This window comes from Pithys albifrons, chromosome 14 (genome assembly GCF_047495875.1).
Source record: "Pithys albifrons albifrons isolate INPA30051 chromosome 14, PitAlb_v1, whole genome shotgun sequence".
Classification (NCBI taxonomy): Eukaryota; Metazoa; Chordata; class Aves; order Passeriformes; family Thamnophilidae; genus Pithys; species Pithys albifrons.
The window spans coordinates 7,103,812-7,115,977 of NC_092471.1; the positions used below are offsets into that span (position 1 = coordinate 7,103,812).

At 40.9% G+C, this 12,166-nt stretch overlaps 1 protein-coding gene across 1 annotated transcript; it reads right to left on the reverse strand.

The window, feature by feature from the left end:
- Nucleotides 1-6,237: 6,237 nt before the first annotated feature.
- LOC139678690 (adhesion G-protein coupled receptor G6-like) lies at nt 6,238-9,310 on the reverse strand. The gene is made up of 4 exons (XM_071569718.1): nt 9,304-9,310; nt 8,581-8,682; nt 7,013-7,174; nt 6,238-6,365 (listed from the first exon to the last, which is right to left on the reverse strand). The coding sequence occupies exons 2-4, from the start codon at nt 8,651-8,653 to the stop codon at nt 6,238-6,240; spliced, it is 363 nt and encodes a 120-aa protein (XP_071425819.1). The 5' UTR covers nt 8,654-8,682; nt 9,304-9,310.
- Nucleotides 9,311-12,166: the final 2,856 nt, after the last annotated feature.

Here is a 12,166-nt window from a genome sequence, read left to right on the forward strand (position 1 = left end):
CTAAGGCATTATTTTAGGGCTCTATCTCCTGGTGCAAAGAGAAAAGAAGTTTGGATAATTCTGGCTATTGTTTCAAGTACAGAAAATGAATGTTCCTTTTGAACTCCATGCTGAAAAAAATAGGAGTAAAATACTCAAGAGTATATCATTTACTGTATTTTTAATGCAAATTGTCTGTTTTAATGCAGTGTGACTGCTAACTTAAGTCATTGCCATGTGCTGCATAGTGTCACCCACTCAGTAAAATCTTTCAGAACCATTTGCTCTGCACCAAGCCAAAATATGAAGAAAACAGCCAAAATCTTAACTCTCATTAAGGAAATTGATTTTCCAAAATTGTCATTATTTCATGGTGCATATTTTTATTATTTCAGTGTGTATTGGTCACGTGGCACTGATAACTATTTATACAAATATGTTGAATTGCTTCGTACTTAGAGTGCTAGGAACATCAAACTGATACACACACAACTGCAGCTATCATAGCCAGCCCTGGGGGGGTTAGGATTATTTTAACTCACTGGTTTTTTTAGGTTGTTATTTGTATCATTTCTGCATAGAACTATTTAGTTGTCTTAATCCTTTTACATCTCAAACTCATTTTAGACCCTTGCTTTGATTGTCTCTCCTAGCAATTCCACCATCTGTTTGTTGCTGGCTGGTGCATCCTTCTGTCTCTCCACTGAGCGAACTGACGTTCATGCTCGTCGGGTGTTAATGGCAGAGAGATACAAAACAGCTTGTCTATCCTAGTCTTGAGTTTTGGTAGACTCTGTTGTGGCATCCTCTCTTACAGAAGGCTTTTCTCAGACTGAGTTCTCCCCACAGATGGGTCTGATTGCTCTCCGTGTGCCCAGACTGTTCAGCACAGAGCAGGACTCTGCTGCCAGGTCACTACAGGCACATTCCTCCCAGTCCTTCTGGGATGGGGAAAACTGGTTTGAAGCCGAGAAGACTGCCCAGATCAATGTAAGTCTTTCCCTTCCAGAAAATTTCAGTACCCATCCTTTTCGGTTGGTTTGTTGGTTTTTTTTTTTACATGAAGGAAGGCTTTTTCTTTCTCCATCAAAAAGTCTTAGCCTGGAGTTCTTTAACAACTGTAGCTTATAAACTAGACTCTGCAGTTGTAACTAGAATTATCTGAAATATATTTTTCTTCCTAATGTTTTCTGAACTGGCTTTGCCACCTTTGTGTTGGGAAGAGGAATCTCTGCTCTAGAGACAACATTCTCAGGGATGGGTGTGTGTAATTGCCTGGTTTCGGACTTACTGTGTTATAGCTTTAGAGTCTTCTCTTTAAATTGAAATTGCCAATGGCATGACAAGTAATGGCAAAATAGGGGGACAAAGAGCCATTTCATGGCTATGTGACTTGTGTGACTGTTCCAGATCCATTTACTGGTGTTCAGACAGGCAGGTATTAAGTGGAAAAGCTTGAATGCACACCTGGAGTGAGCATCCATGTCAGAGACAGCAGTCCATGTTTAGAGCAGATTAGTAGCACATCCAGGGCTGTGTTCAGTTCTGCTCTGTCCTCCTGGGACAATGTGAATGAGTCATTTCCATGCACCACATCTGAGTGACTCCCTAAACAGAGAGAACGTCACCCTCCCATCTCACCAGGCATCCATTTTAGAGTTACAAGTCTCAGGCAAAGGGGAGGAGTGTTGCAGAGGGCACTGCCCGCACTAGATTTCTTCACTTGGGATCTCAAGAGCTTGATCAGTGTCTGTCAATCTGGTGTTTTTCACCACTAATTGGGAACATCTTCTGTATCCTGTATTTTGATTTTTTTACCATTTCACAGTGTACTCAGCAGCTGGAAACTAAACAACTACTGAGCTATAAAAATGGAAAATATGTTTTAGTACATTTTAATGATGACTTCCTCGTCTGTGTCACATTCATAGCAGAGTGTAACAGTTTATTGTCAAAGACTACCCATTTAGGAGAAAAATAACTTGGTTTATTACTGGGTTTAACTGATTTTTTTACACCAAGGGCAAAGGGAGCTGTGCAGGTACTGAGACTCAGGTCATCAAATCCTGCCACAATGTTTAATTGGAATAGTGTCCCTGTTTTTTGAAACTAAAGATGGGCTATCCAATTAAACTTTCAAATACCACAAGACTTATCAGCATGTCTAAGAGCAAAAATAACACCATCTTAGCCCTCAGTGTTATGAAAGTGGGACAGAAGGTCAGTTTGGATGAGCTGTCAGGAGGAGCATTCAGTGATACAGCAACAAGGCAGACAAATTCTTGGTCAAAATATGAGAAAAGGGCTTTGCTTTTGTTACAATGCCCAAATCCAGACTGTTCAGGGGAGTTAGTGGGACACAATCTGTCTGCAACAGGATCTCAAATGCTGTCATTAATCTATGACTCCAAATACCTTTTATCCTGTTTCTCCATTCTGGCATTCCTTTCAGACCCCTTTTCCAAAAGTTTCCTCAGCCAGTTTCAGTATGGGAATGGTTGGTGAAATACTGGTGTCATTTCTCAGGAAAAAGAGAAAAATAAACCCTGGAGTGTATCCTCAAATTTCATCAGTTACTTGAACAACCAGGCAATAAGGTAATATAGCAGCATGATTCTTTTGGGCATCCTTGAAACTCTCAATGATACATTAAATTTGGAACCATTAAAATGCCATTACATGCTAAATACTTTCTGATACCTAAAAGCGCAGAGGATTGTGCATTAAGACTGAACAATCATCTTACGCAACAGGTAATTATCTTCCTGGTATTTTGATTTTTAATCTCAAATCATTTCCCATAATGACACTTCTTTCATTGTCCCAATAATAACTGTCTTCTAAATTTAGAAAGAATTATGCATCTAGAGTGTAAGCATTGCTACCCTGTGTTGCAAACCACTCCTGCAGATTCAGACACTGTCAGGAGGAAGGTTTAACAAGCTGCACTGACCTTTAGTTGTCATCCTATGTAATATTTATCTATCCCATGGTTACCAAAGCACTCTACATACACTGAGCTAAAAGGCAGCTTAACCACTTGCTCACGAAGACACGTAAAAGGTCTCCAGGAACCCATGAGTGAGCTGCCAACACCTTGGATCTGCATCCCCTGACTTAGCTGGTATGAAGGGTGCTGAGTTTTGTGCCAGTCTAAATAGTGAGTTGGGAGTGGAGAGTGTTTTGTTCAATTCAGCAAAACTGCTGTAGTGATTTTACTATCATTTTTTAGTTCTTTAGTATTGTCTAACCTATTGTTAGCAACCCACTGAGATCTGACATCGAGTAATTGTCTTCATAGACAAATATACTTTCTGAAATCCTTATTTTACTGCTTTGAAACAGAGCACGCATTTCCTGGTGTGTATGTATTGCTAAAAATAAGCAAGCTAGGAGTAAATGCGAATGACTTAGAAATCAAAGGAGCTTTTAGATTGAGTCATAGAATCATGGAATGGTTTGGTTTGGAAGAGACCTTAAAGATTATCTCATTCCAACCTCCTCCATGGGCAGGAGTCAGCTGGTACATCCAAACCAGGGAGAGGAGGATGGGATTGTGTCAGTGACACACCACTCACACTCCAGCCAGAGCTGCGGAAGCTGTTCCCATCACTTAAAGTTATCGGGATGTGTATCACAAGCACATAGCAGATTTTATTAGATTTGTTCTTTGTGCATGTCCTCTCCCTATGAAAACTATCAATGCACAATTCTGTGACAGAATGTCAGCGCAGATATGTTAGGGAAGAGCAAATGTAATGGTGCCAGTGCAGAAGATATTATTTCAGCCCAAGGAAAATTACACATCTTCATTCTGGCTGACAACCTAAACAATGCCATGCTTGAAACATAAATGATACACTGTTTAGCTGGAGAAGCCATTAGGCATGTGATGGAGAGTGGAAGTGAGCTAACAGCCTTCCCAGAACAAATAGCGCTTTGCATTTTACATAAGCAAGTTGACAGGGTGTTAAAAATTTACGTCCAGAGTTTGCTTTTTGAATGGAAAAAAAATATCAGTAACAAGAATGGAGACCTGACATCGCTCCATGCTGTGCAGCTTGCTCTTCTTCCTGCTGTACACCTCCAAAATGGGAAACACGCTGATGGATCTGCCCAAGAAATGGCATTTCCAGCCATTTCTCAGCAGCCAGACAAGTCTTCAGTATTCCAGCACTTTTCTCACTGCTTGTCCAGCTTTTATCCAAATCTTTGTTGCTCTTAATCCTTTAAGGTTATGAGGGCACTTAGAAAATCGAGGTACATTTTGCTTTTTATCAGAAATGTAAGAAAACAGTTACAGAATGCAGGAGACAAGGCCAGTCAGTCTCATGTTGCTCTTGCATTAATGCTCTTTTGCTCCCTTTTTATTTTAAATTAGTCTTGTAGGAAATATATTTGAGAGAACTTTCAACAGGTGTTCCAGTCTGTCCTTTCCACTTATACCAATTCTGGCAGATACTTGTCTCATCACTAGGAGTGTTTCTTAAGACCTGCAATGATGGCAACTCCATGTGCTCTCTAGACCACTTATTCTGTAAAAATAGAAATTGTTATCTAATGTCTAGTCAAAATGTAAGCCTATTATTTTCTGTCCTCTAAAGTGTATGCAGAAAGAATTACTGCACGAAGGAGAAAGCGAGGGTCAAAGCAGGGTGGGAGAGACACGTCAGACTGTCCACCCACCTAGTCTTACTGAAATCATGGCAAACTGGTGTAAATGGGACTTGGGGAAGGATTAAACTCCAATTCAGCTGCAGAACTGTGCACCCTCCTTCCTTATCCCCTCAGGGTCCCCCTGGGCTGTGCAGCAGCCGGGTTAGGGATGCAGGGCGAGATCAGGCACAGCTTTAGGACCACAGCACAGCATGTCCTGCTTCGCTTTGCAAAGCGAAAATTTGTATTCAACAGCAGGTTGTGGAACAAAGAGTTTACTAATGAAAATAAAACATACAATACTTTGTGTTTGACATGCTGAGCTGCCTTTTAGATTAAATTTCTTTCCTATGGAAAGTAATTTCAAGTTAGAAGCTAATGGGGATGAGGTGGAACTTGTTTGCATGTTTTTAATGCCAACATTTCTCCCAGAAGCCAAGGAACTGAAGGTGATCTGTCTGATTTCAAGTAGGTTGGCTGAAGCTCTGTAAATTAAAATATTCATCTTTTCCACTAATTGCTGTGTAGGAGTTATTCACAGACTGAAAGAACCTTTTGTATTTTCTATCGTACATACAAGCTCTAAGACATTGCTCCATTATATTATTTTACTCCTCTGTCACAGGTACAGGTTAGTATTTCACTACGTTAACAGTCATCAAAAAATCTTTACTTGAATGATACACAGAGAAGGGCATTAAAAACTGAAACTAGCATTTGGTTGAACAGGCAAGTTACCAATTCAAACATACTTGCTGAAAGAAAGTCCCTTCTTAGTATGAAAGGAAAGTTAATTCTCTCTTGTGGTGTTATAAAATGGAGTTTATCTCCTGTTTTATTCACAGCAAAGTAATGTTAAAGGGCAAACTTCTTAATCGCCACCTCCAAAGATGGCAGAATTTTATCTGCCATTATTCTGTTTGTTTTGTGATTGGTTTTTTCCAAGAGAGATAATCTGAAACCTGTCTCATACACATTGATACCCACTAGAGGTGGGAATCTCAGTTTTTTATTGCTTCCACATTCCATCTGAAGGTACTGGGCAACATTTACAAACATTTAAACAAGTATGTACATCTCTTTAAAGTACCATCAGTGCCAGCACATCAGAAAATAGAAGCATACATCTTGGAAGCTGAGTCCAATTTCTTAATGTCCAAGCTGATCAAACTCCATTTCAGAAAAAGTAAGGAAAGGTGTGCACAGCTCAGGCAGTCAACCAACAGGCTCAAAAATCTCACTTGAAACTCAATATTATGGGTCTTAGTCTCTGAGGGGAAGTATCAGATGAAGAAGGATACAGAGGGATGTCAGGAAGGGTGCAAAGAATAAAGAGAGAAGGTGAACTATGAGAGGGGCTAATGATGAGGAAGAGAATGTTTCCAGCCTCTGTTTAACATGAGGACTAATCTTGGAAACATGGGGGCACCAAATCCTGCTGTGCTCAGAACTGCCACTCCACTGAAGCCCAGAGTTGAGTCATGGGATAACCGTGTCCAGAGTGATAATTGTACATTAGAAGTAATTATTTGAACAATGTTTGATTTCATATGCCACAAAGGAGAACCATCACTAGATAATCAGAAGAAAACAAGTTCAGTATCAGTGTAAAATTCCTGCCTTCTGTGGGTAGTGTGGCCCTGTATCCATTGTTAGTATTCTTGGTGAACAAGGATGTTTGGTCTCACCATCTTCTGGAGATACAGCGCTGGGGTTGTAATGGACTTCAGCTATGGGAGAGAATTGGGAAAAAAACTCCATTATAATAATTTGGTTTAATGTACTTAGAAAGAAGCCTGTCTATGCAGAACTCATGACTTTGGGGAAATAACAAAAATTGACATCTTTCCAGAAACAACCAGAAATGTTTGGTGCCAATCCTGTTTCAGAATATGGCTCTGCAACAATTTCTCTGTCTTGAAATGCAAAACCTTCTGCTGGGAATCTTCTGGATTAAAAAGGGTCACAGCAGGCCCTCTCCAGCTTTCTGTATTCCATAAGATCTCTACTCTTTTGGGAATGCAATTCCAGTTAGGGAGTACCATCATTTATCCCAAGACCACATTGCTCCTAACTGGAAGTAGGACCCTTGAGAGAGACAGCCAACTGACCCAGGGTAGAATATCTCTTAGATGCCTGAGGTGAAAGCTGAGCAGTGAGTTCCCTTCCTTTTGGAGAAGAGCCATCCCAGGATTTTAAGGGCTTTCTTATTTCCTTGGTACAGCAAAAGCCATCTATAATGTAGCCATTAACCCCACACCGTCTGGCACACAAAGCAGTGAAAGTTTTCCTATTTATTACCATTGACTGGGATTTGACAGTCACCATATGGAACCTATTGAATTCCAGTCTAGGCAGTGCACACTGTTTTTCTTACCAATCTTAAAATTCTTATCTGGAGAAGTCCTGGGAAGGAAATCTGAACCATTGGAAGTTGAACTTGTTCCATTAGTATTTAGACTCCGCAAAGCCTGGGATAGCAATTTGTGGTTTAAATGCTTTGGTGTAGATCCAGCAGTTGCACCTGACCCACTCCAGTCTGAAAACAGAGAGTAGAAGGCACAGGAACAAAATTCTGTACAGGTGTCACATCTCAAATAACAAGAGACCAGGAAGAAGAAAAGTCTGTGGTTCCTTCCTGTGCCATCCTTGCACCTGCCCACGGCTCTCTGTGCCACACAATGCATAATTCTTAGTGTTAACTTTTACACTAGCTCTGTCACACTTGCGCAGGTGGGGCTGGATAACAGCAATTCAGTCTTCTATTTCCCCTTTCAGGACCCAGTACAGTAATACCAGTTTGATAAGGCCACACTGAAGAAGGCAGGAGGTACACAAAGGAGAGGAATGGCAGCCTCACCCCTACTGTGCTACACAACACTGAGCTGGCTCCTGCTCAAGGGAGAACACTCTGTGTGTTACTGAGAGTGTTCGTGCTGAATTCCCCCTCTGCAGACGGAAAGCTGCCTATTCCTCAGCAGCACATGATGCACTGAGTGCTGTGCACGGGACATACGTGTTAATACAGGATTTTTAGGCTAGTTTCCTGAAAACCCAACTGATTAAGCTTCTCCTTGTTACACCCATTCACAACATCAGCTTATTTTGATAGACACACAGAGTTATTCAGTTCTTCCATATTTCTGGGGAAAATAAACATCACTGGAGTAGCCCAGAATAAGCCATAGCACGTGTTATTTCTTGCTGACCTAGTAGATAGCAGAATCTTGAAATAATTCAGATTGGAAGGGATCTTTGGAGGTCTTCACTCCAGCCTCCTGCCCAGAGTTGGGTCAGGTTGCACTGGCATCTGTCCAGCTGAATTTTGACTCTCCAAGGAGAGGAACTCTCTCCAACACCTCTCTGGGCCACTGTCAGCTTTTTAACTACCCTCATTGTGAAAATATGTGTTTCCTTATAAATAATGTTAATTTTCATTGCTGTGGCTTGTGTCCATTGCCTCTTGTCTTCTTGCTGTGCACCTCTGTCTGTCTCTTTTGTATAACCACCCCTCAGAAAACCAAAGACAGCAAGACATCTCCCTTCTCCCTCCCAGGTTGAGCAAACCAGCTCCTGTGTGTAAAAAAAAGCTACTCTCATGCCCAATATTCTGCATAAATTGCAGAATCTCAGCTTTATGAAGACAGGAAAGTCACCAAAAACATGGCTCACATAAGGGAACACTGAATGGCATGTGAGAACAGAATTAGAGACCAAGCTGAATTAGTTTTTGGAAATCTGCAGGTTTTGCTGCATGCTGTCAACTCGTCATTATATCATATAAGCAGTTAATGGAAGAGGATAAAGATTTACTAAAGAACAATGATCCAATGTAATACAGGAAGGTTGCTAAGGAGAGCCTTATTTCTTAATGTAGAAGAAATGTGACACCAGTAGCAGACAAAGCCTTATGAGTCAAGCTAAACAAAGCCCCTCAGTGCTTACCAGAATAGTTACTCAGACGGAATCTTCCCCAGCAGAAATGTACCCGGCACTGCTTCACTACCTCGTCCTTCATTAGGCAGTGAAACACAAAGATAAAGAACCCTAAAGAAGAAAAGGAGAGATTAATGGGTTTCCAGGTGTTGTCTCCAACCTGCTGTCCCTTTGCTAAATGTTTGGCATGTCCTGACACCAATGTGTTCCGTATGGGCAGAGAGGTGGTCCCTGGGCCAGCGTTGGGATCTTTAAGGTCGTTCCAACCCAACCCATTCTCTATGATTTCATTATCATGTAGTCCCAGAGTTGCACCAAGTCCTTTGTGCATCTGAAAGGCTGATAGGAAGAGGTTTATGCAGATTTTGTGTAAAAATAATCTGCAAGTCACTGTCGATTTTATCAACCATTTTTATACCCAGATGAAAAGGGTTGTGCCAGCTCCTGAAAAGGTGCATTTATTGGCACCATGTTTCCAAGGCATGAGCTCATGTCTTTAATAGTTTATCACAGCAATGTTGTCTAAACAACACTGTGTCATCCCACAGCAATATTTTCTAAACAACACTGTGTCATCCCACTGCAACAGAGTTTTCCTTTTAAAATAGCTAAACTCTGTAATACTAACACTCTCCTCTTCCCTTGTGCTTGAATTACATGATGTTACAAATTTATTTCCATTTCACAGCCCTAATTTTTTGTATTTATAACACTACTCCATTCAGAAATTACCTTGCAAGGTATTAAAAATGCTGAAGAGATACAAGAAAAATATCCTCACTGCTCCCCAGGCAAAAAAGGCAAAACCCCAAGTTAAGCCCAAAAGGAACATCAAGCTGAAAGCACTTTTGAGGTCTTGAAGAACACCCCGTTTCCAGAATCTGGATCTCTTTTGTGTCCTTGTTTTCACGGAGTGGATTTGATGGAGAACAGTGATGAACATGGCTGTATTTGTCAAAAATATTAAGAAGAAATAGGCCACAACAGAGATGTAGAACACCACATTGTCCTGAATCCAGCAGCTGCAAGAAAGAGAGGTGTGCATTCAATAAGGAGTTTGTGAGAGGCAAACTCAGGAAGCCTGTTTCCCAAAATAAGTATCATGTATGGTTCTCCAACATCTAGGAAGGGGCATTCCCCAAGACCCATTATTTTCACCCAGTGAGGACATTCATAGAATCTCTCCACTTGTCTTTTTTATGGATGTTATGAAAATTTGATAACTTTGAGACATTACTATTTCTGCTAAATTCAGGTAAACCTGACAATTGTTTCACAGCTTAATAATGTATACACACAGAGACACACTGACTTAATTAGGAGTCTAAATAATAGTATACCACTGGTTAGCTGTTTCCTTAGACATAAATTAGTGACTCTTATTGTCTTTTTGCTAATGATGGGTAACAATTTTCCCTCTGAAGTGTCACAGGGGGGTGTTGCCTCTCTAATGGGATAGAATTGAAATGTTCTAGGTAATCTTCACCAGCAAGTGATTAGATTGTGCTAAAAAGAAAGCAGGTGAAAAAATGGAAGCATTCTTTGCTATAAAACCTTATTTAAAAAGGATGAAAGAATGCAGTGTTTTCCCTCTGGAGAAGAGAGGAGGCTGAGATTACTTAAATAAAAGAATTTGAAATTATGATGAGACAGTGATGTGAATTGACATTAAAAAACCCAAAAAGCCAGAAGCAAACATGCAAAATACTTGAGCAATTATTGTGCCTTTAGATTTTATCAGAAACTGGAACATGCAGGAGCATATACAAATGTCCCATCAGACTGAGCTAATGTCATGTAAAGAAAGAGATTTCGCAGAAAACAAAAATGGAGTTGACTGGCAGAATCCCTTCCTGTCCTCAAGCCCAATTCACTGATGTGAGAGTCACTCCATGCATCCAAAATGATCCAATGAACGAGAACCACTAAAAGAAGATGGCAAAGGTGGGAAGAAAAGACAAAAACAAGAGGAAAAATTGTTGTTTAAAGCATTATACTTACAAATTGCTGTAAGGATTGCTCTCAGAGTGGGACCCATTGCCATAGAAGTCTTTATTTATAGTGAGCACAAGAATAATTACGATAGCTGGCATTCCTAATATGGAGGGCAAGGGGAAAATAAATATTTTGATTAAAAAGAAAAAAATTGAGAATATGGAAAGATGTCAGATAATCTCTGATGAGTAATTAGAGTAGAAATTTGCATTGTAGGATCAAACTCTACCCCCAAAAGCTCCCTCTGAAATGAGTGTAATTAATTTGTGGCATAGCAGGTCTAGTGTCCTTATTTATGTAAATTACAAATGAGTAGGCATAAAAATATCTGTGTTTGCAAAATGTTTGTGTGTGTTCAAACATCTCCAGAAGGGATCCAATCTGGCAAAAAACCCCCAGCGGATTATTACAAAAGCTGAGTGTCAAAAGATAAGACGACCACAGCATTTTGTGTTAAGAGCTTATAGAAACGGGCGTTTTCCAGGCAGTGTTTTATCAGTCTTCCCTTCCATTCACTTCCTATTTCCCATATTTTTTTTTCACTTCTGCCTTTTCTGTGGAGAACATCTGCTGCCAAAAACACCATCATGGATGGTTGCCTCTGAGAATAATTGTGTGCAAAGTCAGATCTGAGGATAGAGTTGATAATACACTGCACACTATTCAAGAGCCAACCCCTTCCCTTTAAAACAGCATCTAATGGTGACACAAATAATATAGACCAAATTCTGCTCTAGGTCAGTGCCTCTGGTAACACCTTTTCTAAGAGCTGAACCAGCATTTGGAATTCTTGTGTTGTGTTTCTCCCACACAAGTCTCAGATGCTTGTCTGAGAAAGTCCTCAGGACAGCAATGAATGGAATTCAAATCCTCCCTGTGTGTGGGAATAATGAATAAGGTGCCAGGTATTCTGGACACAAGGCTTGGAGAAGCAGCTAAAATCACCTTTGAGTATCCCCAGTGCAAAGGGGAAGGCTGTGGGCAGCTCATACTCCCACAGGCACACACACTGACGTCAGGTATCCTGATAAATCAGTCCTGTAGGAGCAGGAGGGGTAAGAGAGCAGTTTCTTACACCCACTTTCACCATTTCATTTGACTGTGCAGGGAGCAACAGGCACTTTATGCTCATATCTCCCTGGGCACAAGAAATTTAAGATGAACCCGCCTGAGGGAAGAGATCCATCCTTACAGCTCTGGGTGTGCATCACACTTCTGCTAGCTCAGTGCCCTCACTTACTTTTGCAAACATGCCCCAGTCTTAGAGAAGTTGACAAGCCCAGAAGTGGAGAAGGAATCTGCTTGCTTACCCCAGCCAGCAATGCAGCATTTTAGGATGTACTTTGGGACATAAACATTGAAAACTTTGACAAGAGCCAAGTAGAAGTGAACAGACTCCAGGCACATCCATGTGAAAGCTGCAAGAAGGAAGTAGTGAAGGAGTGTGGCCATGGTGATGCAGAGGCCTGGCTGGTTGAATGAGGACAGCCAGGAATTGGTGAGGAACACCATGTTCAGCATCAGCAGTGCAGCACAAAGGTTGAGCAGGATTTTTGAAGGGTTGTCTCTCCTCAGCTTCCTAAAAAGAAGGGAAAAGTCC